The sequence below is a fragment of the Neoarius graeffei genome, chromosome 2 (assembly GCF_027579695.1).
Source record: "Neoarius graeffei isolate fNeoGra1 chromosome 2, fNeoGra1.pri, whole genome shotgun sequence".
Lineage (NCBI taxonomy): Eukaryota > Metazoa > Chordata > Actinopteri > Siluriformes > Ariidae > Neoarius > Neoarius graeffei.
This window is the reverse complement of record NC_083570.1, coordinates 98,638,649-98,660,025: the sequence shown is the minus strand read 5'-3', so window position 1 is coordinate 98,660,025 and position 21,377 is coordinate 98,638,649. Positions and strand designations below refer to the sequence as shown.

Genomic DNA, 21,377 nt, shown 5'->3' with positions numbered 1-21,377 from the left:
GCCGCTGCCACTCCAAGATGCTCTTTTTATACCCAGTCATGTTAATGATCTATTGCCAATTGACCTAATGAGTTGCAATTTGGTCCTCCAGCTGTTCCTTTTTTGTACCTTTAACTTTTCCAGCCTCTTATTGCCCCTGTCCCAACTTTTTTGAGATGTGTTGCTGTCATGAAATTTCAAATGAGTCGATATTTGGCATGAAATTTCAAAATGTCTCACTTTCGACATTTGATATGTTGTCTATGTTCTATTGTGAATACAGTATCAGTTTTTGAGATTTGTAAATTATTGCATTCCGTTTTTATTTACAATTTGTACTTTGTCCCAACTTTTTTGGAATCGGGGTTCTAATCTAATCTAATCTATACTTTTCAATTCTTATATTCAGAGGTTCAAAATCACTTTATTGTTCCCCTAATGGGGCAATTTGTTGTACAGTAGATAGTATACAGCTCACACACACACACACACACACACACACTAAAAGCACTAAACAATCAATAAATAATAATCAGTAATAATAAAAATGAAAAGAATCCAAAAGTATGAGTAGGAGGGAGGGGGGGACATGTGTTATGGTTCTTAGTAGAATTTAAGAGTAAAATGGCTATAGGTACAAAATATCTGTTGGTTTTGAATTGTAGAAGTTTGAAACGTGATCCAGATGGCAACATCTGGAATTCAGCCTGTAAGGGATGAGAATTATTTGACAGAATAGATTCAACCCTTTTTAGCATCTGCTTCTGATAAAGTTCTTCTAGGCCTTTCTGCTTAGAACCTATAATACGGCTACTCACATTAATTATCTTAGAATATATATAGAATAGATATCTTAGTATATCTCAATACAACATTGTTATATAATATTAGTAGTAATAGTACTACTATTAGTAGTAATAATACTAATATTATTAGTATTACTACTACTACTATTTTTTTTATTATTATTTTAATTTAAAAAAAAAAAAAAAGAAAAAGTGGAGGATGCGGGCATCGATCCCGCTACCTCTCGCATGCTAAGCGAGCGCTCTACCATTTGAGCTAATCCCCCTGTCGGAAGCAAAACCTATGAAAAGCCTTTAAAAATACGTCATTTAAACTCAGCCGGTACTGTGTCTCACTGTTACCGCTAAAGTAAGCCCAAAGTAAGCCCACAGTGGCCAATCAGGTCCGACATGGGCTTACTTTTGACCAATGAGGTTGCCTCCCATGGGCTTACTTTGGGCCAGTGGGCTTACTTTTGACCAATGAGGTTGCCTCCCCTGGGCTTACTTTAGGCCCTGCCCGCTCTTTCTCTTGTCATTCGTGATCGGAACATCACAGCGATTCAGCGAGGTAAGTGGACTTGCATTTCTCCTCGGTAAATGTATATGGAACTTTGAGATTTTTGGTGGATGATACGGAGAAATGTAGTCGCTACTGATTCTTGATTTTACATAAAATGCTGAGCGTAAAATTCGTAAAGTTTCGTGATACACGGTGTTGTTCTTCTGCCTGTGGTAATTGACTACCATTAACGTAGGTGGCTGTAAAGGAAATCTCTTACTTATACGAAAAGATATTAAACCCAAACGGTTTAACATTTGTTGTTGTGCTTCATTTCTGGTGAAAACGGGTTAAATGGTCAAACAAACAGCCTGCCCACCTGGAATCTGGCTTACTTGTATGAGGAAGGGGGAAATTGTCGCATTTGTTTAATCAGACTAAACCGATTAAATGTAAAAGGCAAACTGCGTACTGAAATGTATTTGTATGTACTCAAAACGGTTTATTTGTTTTAAAACCGACCATGGTTTAGCCGATTCAATGAGGAATGTGCAGATGTAAAGACTGTAAACAGTGCTACCGAATGTCGAGTAAACAGAAGAATGTGTGACGTTGATGTATGCTCTAGTACAGGGCTTTTCAAAGTGTGGGGGGCGCCAGAGTTCTTCGGGGGGGGGGGCGCAACGTGAGATGCTGCATTCATGTGCTATGGGAATTATGGTAAATACCAAACGCCGACATGGAAAGCACACATGAACGCCCCCTCTTGTGGTATTTTCCACTGGGCAACTCGTAGAAAATTTTGATACACGAGTTGCCGAGATGAGATGAACTTTAACCTTTTCAACATGGCGGCGAGCGGTACAAGACACTTGAATGCTAAGCATTGTACGCTACTAAAGTTTTTTTTTACTAGTACTAGTGGGTAGTTTTTGGTGTCTATGCAATGTTGCGTCATTAACAAGTGTAATATAATACGTTAGAAATCCGTTTCCTTTAAAAATGTGTTGTTATGGTTTGTTTTTACCTATCCAGAGCAGACGCTATTGCTAACGATAGCTAACTAACTATTGCTAACTTGAATCTGGTCCACCATCTTTAATTTGTCAACAACAACAAAAGCATGTGAACACAACACACTGGTAAATACCACTTCCCAACTGGAAAACATCATCTTCCCAGAGCACATGAACGCAGCAAGAGACAAAATGGATCGATTTTTAGTCCCTAAAGCTACAGGGAGTGAGGAGACGGCCAAGCAAAAAAACAGCCTCCAGGATGTTGCGATTTGCAACTTCAGCGCAAATTCAACCAATCCCCGCGAATTCAGGGCGGTGTTGCAATTATATCCAATCACCGCAACTTTCCCGCAAATTTGACCAATCGTTGGCGTCGTCTTGAGGTGCCGTCGACAAACTTCCTTCCGCCTTACTTCCGGATGTCTATGTTCAAGAGAAGCAGCATGCGCGCAGTGTTGCCAGATTGACGGTTTTAAGTGCATTTTGGCGGGTTTTGAATATATTTTGGACTGGAAAACGTCAGCAGTATCTGGCAACATTGCATGATGTGCGAGTCAGTGTTTCTGTAGGCTTAAATTCTGTTCCTGAAAGTGTGTTGTGTTTACAGTGAAGCACTGTGTGCACTTTATTATTATTATTATTTTTACTTAATACAAGAAATTAATGGATGCCAACATTTTTGCCAAAATGGTATTTTATTTTCCATTGTTTAGGCAGCTTCAGCATCATACTGTGAGATTCTGTTCCAATTGTTTTTTTTTTTTCTTCTATGAAGCCTGAGCCATTTATTTTATTAGTTTATAATTATTGTTTAATTTAGTCTTCAGGAGAGACTGCCTGCACACGGTACTAGTATTAAGTTTTTTTTTTTCTTACATGAAAGCTGAGGCATTTATATTACATTTTAAGGTAACTTCATGTTGTGCTGTGAGGTTCTCTGCACTTTACCTTTTGAACCAACAGGGGCATTTGGATAAGTAAAGCTTATTTTTCTGCATTTTTGTAGTCCTGGTAATCTTTTATATTGATAAAGTTGTTTATAGGACCATTTCACAGTGTCTTTGTTTTTGTAATCAATAGTTTTTCAGTAATAACTTAATATTTAACATATCACTCAATTTTAATCACAAAAAGAGAAAATCGCAACAATTTCTCGCAACTTTCACTTCCTCCCGCAATGTAATCACAACAAAAACCTAAAAAACACCGCAACTTTCATCGCAATTTTTTTGGAAACCTCCCGCAACATCAGACATTTTAGCCCGCAACAATCACAAAAAAGGCCCGCAGAATCCTGGGGGACTGGAAAAAGAAGGAAGTATGACCACGATTATTTAAAGTTTGGATTTTCATGGACTGGATCTGAAGATGCTCCACTGCCACAGTGTGTTGTCTGCCAAGAGGTGCTAGCTAACGATGCTATGAGATGTTTAAAATGTGTAAAACAAGATGTTTTAAAAAGCACAGATGTTTAAAATGTGAAAAAGAAAAAAATGTGTACAACAACCATTTTCTTTTAATACGAATGGAACATTAAGTATAGCAACAACAAAAATTGTAAGGGGGGCGCTGTTGTTTATTTGCTCTCCGAGGGGGGGCTGACTCTCCCACACTTTGAAAACCCCTGCTCTAGTATATTCCGTCATATTAATGTCTCAAGCGGTTTGAATATCGAAAATGGCAGATTTTATTTTATTCGTGTTAAAAAAGAAACAGTCTTTACAGTCGCCTAATTACGAGATCTTGCGGTCATGAGGAGAAACTCATTAACGACAATGAGAAAATAAGGCTATTGTGAGAAGTTTCGGTGGTCATTATTTTCTATCACCTGTGATGGGCAATTATGTAGATGGGTCGTGTTTTTCCAACATTGGAATGCCGTCTTTTGTCCACTGCCATTAAGCATGGGGGAAGGCAATCAATGTTGTAATCCCACACTTCAGTAGAATGCATGCCAGCTGGTTAAATCATTACATGATTTACTACTACCCCATACAGGTCCAGCTATTTTAAGAGTAAGGGTAGACAAGTAATCAGTAGAAATTACATTAAATTAAATTACATGGCGTAATACATTTATTGTAGTATAGTTGTTTTGAAGATGACTACAGCTAACAGCCTATGTTCACTTTCTTTCAGAAAATGCATGCGTATCCAGTTTTCCGTCGGCAGTGAGCCACATCAGCCCGGCTCCTCATGGCACCCACGAGCGAGGCCAAGCGCGTGGAAAACAAAGTGTCTGCAAGGGCCCAACCCAAAGAGGAGGTACTGAAGGAGGCATCCAACTTTGTCAGGAGCAATGGGGGAGATCCATCTGACCAGTTTTTGGTGTTGGCTCACTGTCTGCTACAGTTTGGTAAATACCAGGGTCAGAGATTCATTTGGCTTCTGGAGAACTCGCTTGGCTACGCATTAGCCTTGCTGCATAGCATTTCCAATGAAACAGCACTCCCAAACCCTCTGTCAGAAAATAAGCCACTGTTTCTTCAGTACACATCGCACATTAAAGAGTTGCCTGGAGAAGTGGAGAAATACGCCAAGAAGAAAGAGCTTCAGGCTCAAGCGCAGGCAACAGGAGACACGGGCTGTTTGTTGTTGGAGTTTGGAGACTTTGAGGGCCGCTCTCTGAAAGAGGTGCACGAGGACCAGAGCCACGGGGCCCAGAAACTCGTCAGGTACGTGCTACAGTCAAATGCACGGCCCAACACCAACATGGCCCTTTTCGAGGCATATATTGTCAGCTGAGGGTACCAGTACCAGGGAGCATCAGCCATCTCCAGCCTCCAGTGCCAGCGCCTCTTCTCCTGCCCCGTCACCTACCACCATCCAAACGGGTCCACGGATGCCTGCCTCTGTAAAAGCTCTGCTGGCACGTGGCAAACACTTGCCTCCCTCACAGCTGGCCAAAAAACTTGTCACCTGTGAAACCCTGTAAGTGGTTTTCAGTATTCACCAACTGTTAATATGCATGCATGCAGTATGTTGCGTTAATCATTTTGCCTTACCTTTCCGGTCTTTTTTTTTTCAGCTCCAGCACCGCAATTGTCTGGCTCCAGCACTGCACATCGGCGCCCAGAACCCATTCCCCAACAGTTGCGCTTCCTCTGTGGTAAGCAAGCACCATCTTCCATACATTCATGTCTGTGTGTTGTCTCTGTGTACATTTGTCTGTGTGTAACTGTAGGCCTACCTAACAATTTTACTATTTGTGCTCCAGGCCCTTCTGAGGCCAACGATGAGGAACTTGTGCGTGCCACACAAGAGTGTGAGACACAGCTGCAAACAGCAGCCACCATGCCTCCTCCAACAGCCACCATGCCTCCTCCAATAGCCGCCATGCCTCCTCCAGTAGAAGTTGCTCAGCCACAGCCACCGGTGGATCTCCCCTCTCACTGGAAGGACCATCTTCCTCCCTTCCAACAGGAGTGGATTCGCCACACACTGTTCAAGGCGAACCCAAAGACTGGGAAACCGAGCTGGTGACCCAGCTGAAGCTGTGGTGGCCTCCTCCTCAGCCCACCCTCATTCACACCCAGCCACTGGCGTCACCTAATCAATTCTTCTGTCGCCCCCTGTTCCTGTGGATGCCTCACAAGATGTGGAGGTACCCACTAGTCTGCGTGCGTCCATCATGCCAAAAGTACAGCCTTACAGCAGCCGGACTGTATAGGACCGTGCGCAAGGTCCTGGACATAGACGGGTGGTATGACCTTGCAACTGAGTACCTGGAGTGCAAGCGGTGCTCCAAGAAATATCCTGCGTGGTCCTCGTTCCAGCGCATCAGTCCTTCCAGAAGATACGCCTGGAAATGCGAGGCGCTGGCACTGGTTCCTGATGGATAAATACATGAACACAAAAAAGTCAGGACCCCAGGTCACAGAATTATATGCCATGCTCCTCCTGTTATAACACAATTTCCATTACAACCAGACATGCATTACAAAAGGAGTGTTACGCTCACATCACAAGTGAGAAATAATGTAGAGGAGGCATGGAGCCAGTTCACTCATTTTACTTTTCAAAGCCAGCGCTACAAATTCAACCAAAGAGTGAAACAAAACAAAAGCCAGAATATGAACTTTAAAGTCCTTCAAAGAGGCACGCCGCTCAAGATTGAACGGGAGGCACTGAGAAGGATGTCGTCTTGCCCTCGCTGCTCTCGCCTACGTAGAAAAAAGAGCCAGGTCATTTTGAAGGAGCATCAGGTGGACCCACGCGTCCCTCGTCAGCCTAATCGGCTACATCTTGCACACCTGAGAAGACACAAAAAAAAGCAGGAGGGCGGAAAAACCAAGACACGCCCTTTGGGCCGCCACAAGAAGTCATATCAAACTATTAATAAAGTACCCCCCCCCCCCCCCCCCCCCAAAAAAAAAGAAAGTAAATACCTGGGATAAACCTAGTCAGGTGAAGATGGAAAGACTCCAGGGAGGTGGAGCCACGGGCACACCTGTAGCAGTTGAGCACCACGTCGCCTTTCTTCAGGGTGCCCGTTTTAATGTAGAGGGGGAAGTCTGGGTCCTGGATGCAGGCCACGTGCTTCTTCTGATCCTTCCATATTCCCTGGATCCGTTCGTGGTCGAGCAGAGGAACACCCAGAGTGTCCTTCCCAGCTGGGCTGTCAAACAGACTGATCAATGCTTCAAGCAGTCTGGAGGTCTCCTCCACGCCCCTGGTCCTCCTCCGACAGTGCAGCGCCAACTCCCTCGCCGCCAGCTCACTCTTCTTAGCTTCACGAAGAGCAGACACATCCTCGGGATCCCACTCAAAGATGCACTTGGACAGGCGCATCATAAAAATGCCATACAGGGGATGAGCCTCTGTGTTGACACCTGCGGCAAAGCGGCGCATGAAATGCCACACGTCAAGGCGCACTTGGAGCTCATCCCAGTCGGCAAACATCCTGTTCACTGCCCCACTGCAGCGGTCTCTGTCCACATACATAATGTCGGGTGGAGCTACACCTGCCTCCCTGTACCGCTTCATTAGGCCTGTTGCCATCCCATCCAGAGCATGTCCCTCGGAGGCCGTCAGGACTGAAGTGAGTACTTGGCCGTACTCATTTCCCACGTTTGTACACCAAGCAGCTGTACCTGCAGCGGCACCAGACAGCTTTTTGGTGATCTGTTGAGGAAAGGCAATAAGGATCAAACTCTGTCAGTTCAAATATTACTAAACTGAGATAATTCACACGTCACATTGTGATGACCATTTCGGATTTGAAGAGGGATGCAATACCTTTTTCGTGGAGTCCATCTTGAGGACAGAGCCAAAGGTGTTTGTAATTTTGGCCTTCACTTCATTCAGCCTCCCAAGGACATCTCAAAGATTGGGCCCCTGCCTATGCGCAGCGAGCGCTCTACCATTTGAGCTAATCCCCCATATATAGGAGGTGGCGAACCGCTCATTTTTTTTTCTTTCTTTGGCCAATGTCTCCATCTAGTGGTCAACTATCTAGTTTTACTTGTGTTCCCCAGTGTTGTGTAATTAAAAGAAAAGAAAAGAAAGGTTACATGTCTGTGAAGATTCTCAGTCATCCAGGTCCTAGTAAACTGTGGGTGGTAAAAGAGAGCAACTGGACTTGCTTGAAGATTCTTGAAGACGTTTCACCTCTCATCCGAAAGGCTTCTTCAGTTCTGTTTGACTAATGGGGAGTATCAGGTATTTATCCTCTCATGGATGAAAAGCAATCCTAAGGTATCGTTGAGTCATCCTGTTGGTGTGGGTCACTGGGGGCTGGGTGTGAACGGCCTCGAGAGTCGTTGGGGTGATCAGTGGGTTGTTGGTTCTCTCCGTCCTCCTGTGAGTCACTGAAAGAGCAGAAAAAGGAACATAACGGACAAGGAAGATAACAGGAACAAACGCAAGAACATTGTCATTCCCTACATTTCTGGTCTATCTGAGAAACTCAGAAGGATCTTCGACAAACACAACATTCAGACCCAGCAATACCCTGAAGCAGAAACTGGTCCACCCTAAGGACAGAATACCCAAACACAAGCAGGACAACGTAGTGTATGCAATTCAGTGCAGTGAGGAATGCACGGACTCGTATATTGGGAAACAAAACAACCGCTTCACAGGCACATGGCTCAACACAGGAGAGCCGGTTCCTCAGGCCAGGACTCTGCTGTCTATTAGAGCTGTGCAATATATCGTATTTTTATCACGATATCGATATTGGTGTCAAACGATATCAAAATGCATAATATCGATATGAAACGAGTTTTTGTCATTTGTCGAAAGGGACGTGCACAATATTTCTACAATGGCAATAAAACAACAATAACATTGACGTGACAGTAAGGTAAAACGAACCCTTCTGTCCCCTAAGGCACACCGTAGCCTTGCATATGTCATCCATTCTACTCCCGCGATATCTCCGCAACAGTAAAAAATCAGTTCTTCTGTTTTCATACGTGTCGGGTGATTTGATATATTGATTTCTTAATGTTTGATTTGCTTGCTAATAGTTATAATAATACAATTAACATATATTTACGTCATATTTTTGGATGTGGGACTGGGTAATGTAAAAATGGCATCTACGGAAGAAAACAAGCACAACAATATTAGCACATATCCAGCTTGCTAGCTGTGTTAGATGTGTTAAACCGTGTGGATTTAAGTGGAATAATTGCGAGTCGTCCTGTGGTCAAGGCAGCGTTTTAAGGTAAGGCAATTTGGTTATTAATGTTGCCCGCCGCGGCATGTTTACTTGGGTTCATTTGATTTTGACTTGTGCATCTGCAGCTAGCATCATGCTTTGAAGTAGGTTCTGCTAAGGACGGGTTTATTGCGCGATGTAGACGGACTCAGATGTAATTACATTGTTTTTAAAATTCCGTGCGCTTAAAACGGTGTCCCCCTGCTAATCATGTAGCCCTAATCATGTGTTGCTTTTACTTTTCTTAATGGCGAGTGAAATATCTCTGCAAATGGTATTTCAATGCTGACATGCCAGAAAGATAGCGGAGTCCACATTTGGAAGATGAAGGAAGAGAAGCCTGATGCTTGAAAATAGATCGCTTAATCCACAACGCATATCTGTATTTGAGACATAACCTGCAACTAGTGGGGATGTTTTGGAATGACTGTGCGTAGGGTGTTTTTGGCCACAGAACACTAACCCACAGTAGTAGGAGGACTACTGGGTTTGTGGATTTTGTCTGTTGACTGAGCGAAGCATGGTGTTTGCCTTGTGCCATTTCACGTAGCATCTAGCCGCAGTGCCACCTACACTTTCAGGGAATGTTTACATGCCGCTGAGCTATTTTCATGTATGTTAATTCTTAAGGACTTGTCTCTATATTGTGCGTGTTCACACACGGACTGGCCATCGGGAGTAGCGGGAGTTTTCCCGGTGGTTCAGTGTGGGCCGGCGGAGAAAAAAAACAAAACAGTTGCGCGCTGGCCTTTAATATGATAAGCAATGTTAACTGTTTCTTTAAGAAACTGTTAACATTGCTTATCATATTAAAGGCCAGCGCGCAATTTTTTTTTTTTTTTTTTTTTTTTTCCTCCGCCGGCCCACAAACTCCCGCTACTCCCAATGGCCAGTCCGTGTGTGTGCGTGTTTTAATGTTGGTGTCTTAACAACACACAAGCTTACGTTGTAGTGTGTGTGTGAGAGAGAGATTTTATCCTTGGCTGGCTACGAGCCAGTGTGGACGTTACGCAGTAATCACTGGTAATACCGGCGCTGGCTCCATCCTCTGTGATCGGAAATGTTGAGTGAGGAGAACGTGAGCCTTGTGCAGGCTATAGGACCTATGCAAAGTACGCGCTTGCACAGTAAATAGTTTAAGTAAAAGGCGTTTCAGGGTACAACGGGAAGGGTTGACAGGTAGCCTATGAGGCCTGTACTATAAAAATGTGGCCCGGTGCCTCAGGTGTTGATGATCAGGGCTTTAAAAAAAGGTGTATAAATATCGTTTTAAAAATCGCGATATCGATATTTACTGAAAAAATCGTGATATTGATTTTTTCCAATATTGAGCAGCCCTACTGTCTATGTTCATCTTAACAACAAAGGACACTCATTTCAGGATTGCAACATATGCATTTTAGTCAGAAAGGATCGTTGGTATGAGCGAGAAGTTAAAGAAGCCATTTTTGTTAACCTGGAACAGCCATCACTGAACAGAGGTGGTGGTCTAACACTACGTTCACACTGCAGGCTGAAGTGACTCAAATCCGATCTTTTCGCCCATATGTGACCTGTATCCGATCTTTTATTGACAATATGAACGACACAGATCCGATTTTTTTCAAATCCGACCCAGGCCGTTTGGATATGTGGTCCTAATTCCGATTCCTATCCGATCTTTTCATATGCGGCTTCAGTCTGAACCGCCAGGTCGCATTCATCCGACTTACACGTCATCAACAAGCCACAAACGTCACTATTCTGCGCTGAAGTAGGCGGCGGGTCTCTCAAAAAAAGGTACAACAACATGGCGCATATGACATCAATGCGACTCCGCACCCACACGTTCCTTTGAACGGAGGTTGCAGTCACTACCCCGCAGAACGCCTGAGCCAAAACCCTTGCCCTCTTCCTTCTCAACCTCCTCCTTAACATCAGGCTATTGTGCATGTTCTGGCTCCGTCGCAACAACAACTGCATCATCGCCAGGTACTCCATGCTGGCTACTGTCATACACAGGAAACTTTAGGTTACTTCCGTAAACACTGGCCATGCTCACTGCGTGTGACGTCGTCGTATCCTGCAATGCGCATGCGGAACACTTTTAGGTCGCTTTTCATTCATACTGAGGATCACATACAAGTCGCATATATTTGTTAATGTGAACGAGCTCACAAAAAAATCGGATTTCACAAAAAAATCGGAATTGAGCATTAAGCCTTGCAGTGTGAACGTAGTGTAAGACACCATTTATCAGCCACCTACAATGCAGTCCTTGGCACACTTCCCAGACAACTGAATTCACACCAAAACCCAGCTGTTTTCAGTCACTACGTTTACATGCACATAGAGAGAATCGAATTTCTGCCGTTGCTCGACTGAAATCGAAGTTCAAAATGCCATGTATACACCTTAATTCGGCTGAAATTGAACCGAACTTGATTTGTCGGAATCGAGCTACACGACCTAGTTTATGCGATTTCTGCCGAGCTACTTTGTGCATGTATACCCTATCGAGCTAGTTGTCGAGCTACTTCCGGAAGTGACGAGTGACAAGACCACAAGCGGGAAACACAACAGCCTCGGTCGGCATGACAACAGTAGTAGCGAGCAGCAGAAGAGGTCAGGAGGAAGAAACGAAGAAGAGAAAATGGCGATGTAGAGCTCTCTGAAGTGTAGGTGGAGCACAGAGGACGGCAGGACAAAGCTTCTGGTACTAATAGGCTTTTTATTGTCAGACCTTTCAGTTTAACAGCCTACTTTTATTCTTCAGAGAAGCGCGTGCGCGCGCACACACGCGCGCGCGCTGTGTTCTAGTCCCGGGATGAGCTCTCCCCTCTGCCTCCTTAAATAGGGCGCAATTACTGGGAAGACACACAAACACAGGTTAATTACTGTCAGGTGTACCATTGTTCTGCCACTCACCTTCCCTGGCTCCGCCCTCCTGTCACAGACCGGCGCTTGACCACGCCCCCACTGCTACAGGCAAGCAGAAACGTGCACTTCTGGAGCAATGAGGAGACAGAGTTCATGCTCATTCAGCTTAAGGAGTTGAATATATTAAAATTCATGGACGGGAGAAAAACGCGCAATGGAGAACACGGAACTGATAACTTTGTTTACACTCTTGAATAGCTCTTCATGACGACAACCGGAAGTGTACCAACACGATGGGGCGTGTAGCGCCACCTGTGGCTCGGGTGCACAATGCACCTCACACAATAGCCCGATTTCATTGTGTGCATGTAGGATTGGATTTCTCTGGCACCCTGCTGGGACCTTCAGCTCGATTACCGACAGCAGCTCGATTTGGATGTGCATGTAGTGACTCACAGGAGGACGGAGAGAACCAACAACCCACTGATCACCCCAACGACTCTCTAGGCCGTTCACACCCAGCCCCCAGTGACCCACACCAACAGGATGACTCAACGATACCTTAGGATTGCTTTTCATCCATGAGAGGATAAATACCTGATACTCCCTATTAGTCAAACAGAACTGAAGAAGCCTTTCGGATGAGAGGTGAAACGTCTTCCAGAATCTTCAAGCAAGTCCAGTTGCTCTCTTTTACCACCCACAAAAGAAAGGTTACATGCTGTGTAACTTATGTCACGAGTCATAGCAGTCTCATGCACTCCTGATGTGCAAGTTCAGATATCTTTTATGTCAAGCTCAGTCACATAAACATGTCAATTACACAAAATTCAACGTCGCGTGACGTTATCTTCACATTCTCTATTGCAATTTTTAAAAATGCTTACTCTTGCATGGTGGTGTAGTGGTTAGTGCTATCGCCTCACAGTAAGAAGGTTCTGGGTTCAAGCCCAGCAGCCGGCAAGGGCCTTTCTGTGTGGAGTTTGTATGTTCTCCCCGTATCTGTGTGGGTTTCCTTCGGGTGCTCCAGTTTCCCCCACAGTCCGAAGACATGCAGGTTAGGCTAATTGGTAGCGCTAAATTGAGTGTGAGTGTGAATGGTTGTTTAGCCCTGTGATGACCTGGCGACTTGTCCAGGGTGTACCCCGCCTTTCGCCCGTAGTCAGCTGGGATAGGCTCCAGCTTGCCTGCGACCCTGTAGAACAGGATAAAGCGGCTAGAGACGATGAGATGAGATGAGATGAGGCTTCAGCTTGCCTGCAATCCTGTAGAAGAGGATACAGTAAGCAGCTGCAGATGATGGATGGATGGAGGGTTTACGCTTTCATTAGTAATAAATATCCACAAGATGGCGTTGCAGGGCACGGTATTAGTTTCCTGATTTACAAGAATTCCCAAATACACTTCTTTTAAATGTTTATTTGGAGTAACAACACCAACAACAGTCTTTTTGATTGATTTCATTGATTTATTTCGCAATAGAAACATATACATAACATGTGAACATATAATATAAATATAAATATTGCGGAGGATAACACAAAAAGTAAAAATACTTATTTCCATTGTGGTCTTCAAATAGGTAAACAAAATAGCACCAAATAACATTAAAATACAATAATAATACTAATAATAAATCACAATAAACTGAATAAATAAAGTAAGAGTAATATATCCAAAAAGAGAAAAATAATAATACTGAAAATTTCAATATATTACACAATTTTAACATCAGTAATATATAAAAGCAGACTGACTGTTGACTAGAAGTTGTGACATAAAATTATCTTTAACCATTTTCTTAAAAATACATTTATTTTGAGCAGATCGGGCAGACAGAGGTAGATCATTCCACAATGAAGCACCAGTGAAATAAAAACTATTTTTACTAAAAGGCCCAACATGGGTAATGTTAAAAGTATGAATACTATTTCTAGTGCGTGAATTTGTACTATGTTGGAAATTTTCTTTCAAATACACAGGAGCATTATTATGAAAAATATTATACACATGTCCTAACTTTAACTGATTTACACGCATATCCACCGGTAACAATCCGACATTTCTAAACTCTTCCACCCCAATATGAGACCTAGGAGGGAGTTGAGTAGTATTATGGAATTACTAAAGCATTTCCTTAATGATGATAATTTTTAAAAGAAAATTGGAGGATGCGGGCATCGATCCCGCTACCTCTCGCTTGCGCCTACTGTGTCTCACTGTTACCGCTAAAGTAAGCCCACAGTGGCCAATCAGGTCCGACATGGGCTTACTTTTGACCAATGAGGTTGCCTCCCATGGGCTTACTTTGGGCCAGTGGGCTTACTTTTGACCAATGAGGTTGCCTCCCATGGGCTTACTTTGGGCCCTGCCCGCTCTTTCTCTTGTCATTCGTGATCGGAACATCACAGCGATTCAACGAGGTAAGTGGACTTGCATTTCTCCTCGGTAAATGTATATGTAACTGAGATTTTTGGTGGATGATACGGAGAAATGTAGTCGCTACTGATTCTTGATTTTACATAAAATGCTGAGCGTAAAATTCGTAAAGTTTCGTGATACACGGTGTTGTTCTTCTGCCTGTGGTAATTGACTACCATTAACGTAGGTGGCTGTAAAGGAAATCTCTTACTTATACGAAAAGATATTAAACCCAAACGGTTTAAAATTTGTCGTTGTGCTTCATTTCTGGTGAAAACGGGTTAAATGGTCAAACAGCCTGCCCACCTGAAATCTGGCTTACTTGTATGAGGAAGGGGGAAATTGTCGCATTTGTTTAATCAGACTAAACCGATTAAATGTAAAAGGCAAACTGCGTACTGAAATGTATTTGTATGTACTCAAAACGGTTTATTTGTTTTAAAACCGACCATGGTTTAGCCGATTCAATGAGGAATGTGCTTAAACACTTAAATAGAATGCATGCCAGCTGGTTAAATCATTACATGATTTACTACTACCCCATACAGGTCCAGCTATTTTAAGAGTAAGGGTAGACAAGTAATCAGTAGAAATTACATTAAATTAAATTACATGGCGTAATACATTTATTATAGTATAGTTGTTTTAAAGATGACTACAGCTAACAGCCTATGTTCACTTTCTTTCAGAAAATGCATGCGTATCCAGTTTTCCGTCGGCAGTCAGCCACATCAGCCCGGCTCCTCATGGCACCCATGAGCGAGGCCAACCGCGTGGAAAACAAAGTGTCTGCAAGGGCCCAACCCAAAGAGGAGGTACTGAAGGAGGCATCCAACTTTGTCAGGAGCAATGGGGGAGATCCATCTGACCAGTTTTTGGTGTTGGCTCACTGTCTGCTACAGTTTGGTAAATACCAGGGTCAGAGATTCATTTGGCGTCTGGAGAACTCGCTTGGCTACGCATTAGCCTTGCTGCATAGCATTTCCAATGAAACAGCACTCCCAAACCCTCTGTCAGAAAATAAGCAACTGTTTCTTCAGTACACATCGCACATTAAAGAGTTGCCTGGAGAAGTGGAGAAATACGCCAAGAAGAAAGAGCTTCAGGCTCAAGCGCAGGCAACAGGAGACACGGGCTGTTTGTGGAGGTACCCACTAGTCTGCGTGCGTCCATCATGCCAAAAGTACAGCCTTACAGCAGCCGGACTGTATAGGACCGTGCGCAAGGTCCTGGACATAGACGGGTGGTATGACCTTGCAACTGAGTACCTGGAGTGCAAGCGGTGCTCCAAGAAATATCCTGCGTGGTCTGAGGATATCTTGGCCCAGCTGGATGTTGGCCACTGCAGCCAGTTCCCAGCTCTGCTAACTAAAAGTCAAATAAGTGAACTGGCTCCATGTCTCCTCTACATTATTTCTCACTTGTGATGTGAGTGTAACACTCCTTTTGTAATGTATGTCTGGTTGTAATGGAAATTGTGTTATAACAGGAGGAGCATGGCATATAATTCTGTGACCTGGGGTCCTGACTTTTTTGTGTTCATGTATTTATCCATCAGGAACCAGTGCCAGCGCCTCGCATTTCCAGGCGTATCTTCTGGAAGGACTGATGCGCTGGAACGAGGACAGAATGAAGGACTCTGTTCAAGCACCCACTTCCATGCGCACCTACGGCAGTGTTCTGCAGGAGGCCGTGGATCGGCTCAGCCAAGCCGTTCTGGGAAAACGTTGGGATGAGCAGTACCGCAGTCCTGGAGTCTACACAGGTTAGCACTGATCACTTATTCAAAAAGGACAAAATTACCTCAGGCAGTGTATCATATAGTTACATTTTAATGTATTACTTGAATATGAACAATTTTCTGTTTTACTTTTCATAGGTGACTTGTTGGCCATGGAGTACCTGTACAGCCAGACTGGCATATCACTTACTCCAACGCTCCACAACCAAGAGGAGGAGGACCAGCTGGTGGAGGACATTGATGACGAGGACATTGAGGACGAAGGCTTTGAGGAGGAGACAGAGGACATCACAGTTCCTGTGCTGACTGACGATGACCATGACATTGAAAGGAGGCCCTCAACCACAAGGCGTCGGGCACCTTCACCACCACCTCTACCAGAACTGCCGTCCACGTCCACGGGTGGAGGTCAGCGTCCAGTTGCTGCTGCCGCCGTTCCGTCCACGTCGGGTCAAGGACTGCACCCTGCTGCTACTGCTGCTGCCACCACTTCAGGGGCTCAGGTAAGACACTAACAGATATTTCAATTCCAAGTTAATGTTACTACATTTTACATTTACCACTACTAATGAATACTTTTTAATTTTTTTTTTATTTAGGGCGTCGTCGTTGGACCGGATGGCATTCCTGGGTGGGACAAAGTGCAAGAGCTGGTTGCTTACCTGGTGGACCTGCGAGATGCCGCCTACCTCACTGAGCCACAGGTGACCGAGGTCATCCAGCTGTGGGCGGCACTCCCAGACAGCGACAAGGAGAGGATCGACTACCAGCCACGTCACCAGGAGCGGCTGTCGTCTGGTCGATTCAAGGCACCGAAGCGGTCTGGAGTCACACCGGGTGTGGAGAGCGTCAAGCGCAGCTTGATAGGTCACCCTGGGGGGCCGGCTCAGTGGCCTGGTACCAGCCGCTTGGTAGACGCCATGTGCACACGCTTGTGCACTACCAGGAAGGCCGGTGTTTCCACTCCCAGGTGGACCAGAATTCTGGATGATTACCACCACATCTGTGACTTGATCATCGCCAGCCCACGGTTGATGGCAGATACAACAATTCAGTTGTTTCAAATCAACCAGCGGACACTTATTCAGTGGTAGGTCTCCCCCTTTTTTATTGATTTCCCTCAAATTTACACAATAATGGTCTCATAATTGTCCCATGAACACACAAATGACCCTCCCACAAACGCTCTCATTTCAGGTTTCAACAGCGGCTGAAAGGTCAGGAGATGAGTACACTCACTCAGGGACTGACTCCAGCACCCCAAATTCCCGTCGCCCCTGCCCAGCTTCCGCAGCCGCAGGAAAAACCGATCGTCCCTCCTGCATCATCTGGGCAACGACATGAATTTGTGTTCCCCCCGAATCTGGAGGGCCGGGCTCCTCTGCTACGCCAAGACCGTCCAATTGCCCCCACCCCACCACCCGTTTTTCCTCTCCCTGCAACATTAGGCACGAGTGCACTGCCAGTGCCAACTCCCTTCACATTGGTACAGCTCCCAGCAATGACTGTTCCTGCACCACCTGTTCCCTTTCTCCAGCTCCCAGCCACGACTTTGGCTGCCTCAACACCTGGTGCAGCCCCATCTGTACCTGCGCCACCTCCGCCCGCTGGCCCGCCGCCTCCTCCCGCTGGCCCACCACCTCCTGTTTCACGGTACACAGAGAGGAACAGGCGTCGGCGAGCCGCTGAAGAGGCCAGTGGTAGTGCGGAGAAAAGAAAATATGTAAGGGGTGCGACATATAACATGTGTAGCCAATGTGGCAAACCCAAGACTAAAGAGTATGGGCATAGTCGCTTTGGGAGCGTGACTTTCTGTTCCCAGGCCTCAGGTGGCAAGTCTGTTGAAGAGTGGTTGGAAGAACAGAGAGCTCAAAAGTAGTTCTTCTATTGTACAATATGTATATAGTGTGTGTATAAGTTCTGCTGCTATTGCTTGTATATAGTGTGTTTGTGTGTGTGTATATACCACATATATTATGTAGTTTTTACATGTACATAGTTTTCCTGACAACCTTCCCCCTTTACTCATGCACATTTCTCCCTGTAAATTGTACATTGGTTTGTGTGAGTGATTAAATACATGCTTGGTTTTTAAACTTGATGTTTCATCTCTTGGTTTTTACTGTCCAATTTCAGATACATTAAAAGTGATTGATTGCACTCAGATGTATTTGTCTCGGCCTGTGTATCATCATAAAAAAAAAAAACCTTTATCATACAAAATACACCACATATTGTGTTACTGTCTTTGTGCACTTAACTTCACCATCAAACAACCTGAACATTAAATGGACTGACTATATGAAGATAATTATTATTGGCAAACTTTTAGTAGTAATTTTACTAATATAAGGAGAAACACCTCTCCCTATTAGGTCTACTATAAAGTTACTGTATCCTGTGTATCATCCTAAGTCAACAGCTGTAGCAGCTAAAAAAACCAGCATATTGTGTCTGTGCCACTTTATTATTACCATCAAACAATTAACATGAACATGGGAAAGCATTACTATTAATATACACAGTTCTTGTCACTGCTAATATAAGGTAAAGACATTTTCTTTTATTACCACCATTTGTCATAGCATTGCATTGCCATAAGTTAGAGTACAGTTAGCCATAGAGAAACATTTCAAATAAACGAATGAATGCATCGGTGGAGGAGGCATCGAAGAATCCCGCGCTGCTCTTTTTATGGTGGAGGCATCGATGAATGGCGCGCTGGCTGCGCGGTTTTCTTTTTTCTTTTTTCCACGCCGAAAACTGAGACGGAGAAGATCGACAATCCCTCCCCATGCAGGAGTCTGTCGGGAGATGAGATGTGCTGCGCTGTTCTTCGTGGAGGCGGAGTCGACGAATGACGCGCTGCGCTGTTTTTTTATTTTTTTCAGAACGACAGAGAAGATCACCAGACCCCCATGTAGAAGTGTCGCGGTATCGAATCCCGTCCGGCGCGACAACCTGCAAACTTTCAACTCGAACACAACATTAATACACTTCCACACAAAAAGCCCACGGTAGAATTTCACCAAATCCCCTTCACTCCGTTGGCGTTTATTTTCGCGATGTTTCCTGCATGCGCCGAGAGCTCGAAGATTGGGCGATCGTGCGAGCGAGCGCTCTCATCTCATCTCATTATCTGTAGCCGCTTTATCCTTCTACAGGGTCGCAGGCGAGCTGGAGCCTATCCCAGCTGACTACGGGCGAAAGGCGGGGTACACCCTGGACAAGTCGCCAGGTCATCACAGGGCTGACACAGACACAGACAACCATTCACACCTACGGCCAATTTGCCATGTACACACGTAGCCGGGTATTTTTAAAACCGAACATTTCCCCCCCCCTCCGTTTATAAAAATGTTTTATCCACACCACCTCGTCTTCGAAAAAAATCCCTTCCACACATAACCGAACATCTGCGTTTTCAATCACATTCATAAGCATTCCAAACCTGTAGATGGCATTATTTCCCCAAATCCTACCCCCTAATCACATCGCCTGTGCTCTTGGAGCAGTAGTTGGGCTTCTAAAATTAAACATGTAAATAGCACCTGCACAATAATTAACGCTTTCAAGGCACTACTCCGATCCATTACTCTTTAGCTAGCCGCACACTACGCCGATTTTCAGCGTACCGAGCCAACTGAAGTCGCGAGTCAGGCGTAAAGACTAGTTTTCGATGGTACCGACTCATCTCACAGCCGATTCGAAAAACTAATCGGGAGCCAGACTGATCGGCGAGAGTCGCTAGCAATAGCCAATCATATCTTTCGCATATAACACGTGACATCATTAAACACAATTTCTAGCGCGAGAAATACGTGTTGGTAGCAGCTAATGCAGGTATATACTGTAATTCCATAGACTGAAGCTTTATCCATAGACACAGTGGGCTGGAAAGCCACTCTGCTCAAGTTGTGTGGCTGAACTCCAAATCGCTTTAACTCCCCTATATAAGTGCACTATTTAAGGTTGGGAATAATAGCTCATGCAGCCTAGATAGTGCGCTACATATTCCGTGTTGTGTCATTTGTAATTCAGCCTGTAGCATCTTCAAGTGGATTTAACAGTAACGATATCCAATAGCCAATCACAAAGCTATTAAGTTGTCACGTGTCGCTTCAATCGCGACTGCACTCGTCAACAGTCGGGGGATATGTGCGTGCCCTGTCGGGAGTCGGCTCTGAAATGGGTCGGTTCGGTACCGCGTGGATCTCCGTGGTGTGCGGCTAGCTTAAGTCCATGCTTAATCTGGCTTCTGCAGTAAACAAAGGTCGCACGTTTGACGTCAGGGCAGATTTGTTGTCATTTTTTTGGCGCAGATTGTGACGTTCTAAAACGCAAAACTCCGGTTATCTCTGTCTACACGAAAAGGCATACACGGAGTTTTCAAAAATCTTCACTTTGCCCGGAGTTTTTTTAAATATTCGTTTTTGATGTGTTTTCATGTGGATGACAGGCCAAAACGTAGAAAAATATCTTCGATTTAGCAGATACCCGGCTACGAGTTAACCTAACCTGCATGTCTTTGGACTGTGGGGGAAACCGGAGCACCCGGAGGAAACCCACACGGACACGGGGAGAACATGCAAACTCCACACAGAAAGGCCCTCGCCAGCCGCGAGGCTCGAACCCGGACCTTCTTGCTGTGAGGCGACAGCGATTAGCTCATATTTGAGCTAATCCCCCGAGTGACGTAGCAAGCAATCCTGTCAGACTCAAAAGCTCTCTGATCAGAATTCTTTCCCTTTATAATGATAGTTGATGTGAAGATTCCCCAAAGCTGCTGGCTGTATCTGTATGATTTGATAGTTTGCACTTGCTGCCAAACAGCTGGCTGATTAGATAACTGTATGAATGTTGAATTTAACTCCGAATAAAGGTTGTGTATTAATAAAGGTTGTGTATTTTATTTCAAGTATAAATAAAACTTAAGTTAAAGTAAGCCCACTGGCCCAAAGTAAGCCCATGGGAGGCAACCTCATTGGTCAAAAGTAAGCCCATGTCGGACCTGATTGGCCACTTTGGGCTTACTTTAGCGGTAACAGTGAGACACAGTAGCATGCGAGAGGTAGCGGGATCGATGCCCGCATCCTCCAAACTTAAGTTTTATTTATACTTGAAATAAAATACACAACCTTTATTCGGAGTTAAACTCAACATTCATACAGTTATCTAATCAGCCAGCTGTTTGGCAGCAAGTGCAAACTATGAAATCATACAGATACAGCCAGCAGCTTTGGGGAATCTTCACATCAACTATCATTATAAAGGGAAAGAATTCTGATCAGAGAGCTTTTGAGTCTGACAGGATTGCTTGCTACGCCACTCGGGGGATTAGCTCAAATGGTAGAGCGCTCGCTTAGCATGCGAGAGGTAGCGGGATCGATGCCCGCATCCTCCA

At 44.6% G+C, this 21,377-nt stretch overlaps 1 protein-coding gene and 2 non-coding genes across 4 annotated transcripts; 2 read left to right on the top strand and 1 right to left on the bottom strand.

Moving 5' to 3' along the window:
- Positions 1–978: 978 nt before the first annotated feature.
- On the bottom strand, positions 979–1,051 carry trnaa-agc (transfer RNA alanine (anticodon AGC)). Its single transcript has one exon. It is a non-coding gene; the product is annotated as a tRNA-Ala (tRNA).
- Positions 1,052–15,570: 14,519 nt separating this feature from the next.
- LOC132882050 (putative Polycomb group protein ASXL3) lies at positions 15,571–18,069 on the top strand. Of its 2 annotated transcripts, XM_060915256.1 has the most exons (5): positions 15,571–15,660; positions 15,791–15,997; positions 16,112–16,476; positions 16,573–17,063; positions 17,171–18,069. In XM_060915256.1, exons 2-5 carry the CDS (start codon positions 15,841–15,843, stop codon positions 17,850–17,852), a joined length of 1,695 nt encoding a protein of 564 aa, XP_060771239.1. In that variant the 5' UTR covers positions 15,571–15,660; positions 15,791–15,840; the 3' UTR covers positions 17,853–18,069. The 2 variants fall into 2 exon arrangements, with proteins under 2 accessions (XP_060771239.1, XP_060771240.1); XM_060915257.1 differs by lacking the exon at positions 15,571–15,660 and having other exon boundaries at positions 15,676–15,997.
- A 3,235-nt stretch (positions 18,070–21,304) lies between these two features.
- On the top strand, positions 21,305–21,377 carry trnaa-agc (transfer RNA alanine (anticodon AGC)). The gene has a single exon. It is a non-coding gene; the product is annotated as a tRNA-Ala (tRNA).

Excerpts from the sequence above, each read along its gene's own strand:
- LOC132882050 (XM_060915256.1), top strand. The coding sequence starts at position 15,841 with ATGCGCTGGAACGAGGACAGAATGAAGGACTCTGTTCAAGCACCCACT. Across the intron at positions 16,477-16,572 it reads CCACCACTTCAGGGGCTCAG|GGCGTCGTCGTTGGACCGGA; the intron begins GTAAGACACTAA and ends TTTTTTATTTAG. Across the intron at positions 17,064-17,170 it reads CAGCGGACACTTATTCAGTG|GTTTCAACAGCGGCTGAAAG; the intron begins GTAGGTCTCCCC and ends CTCTCATTTCAG.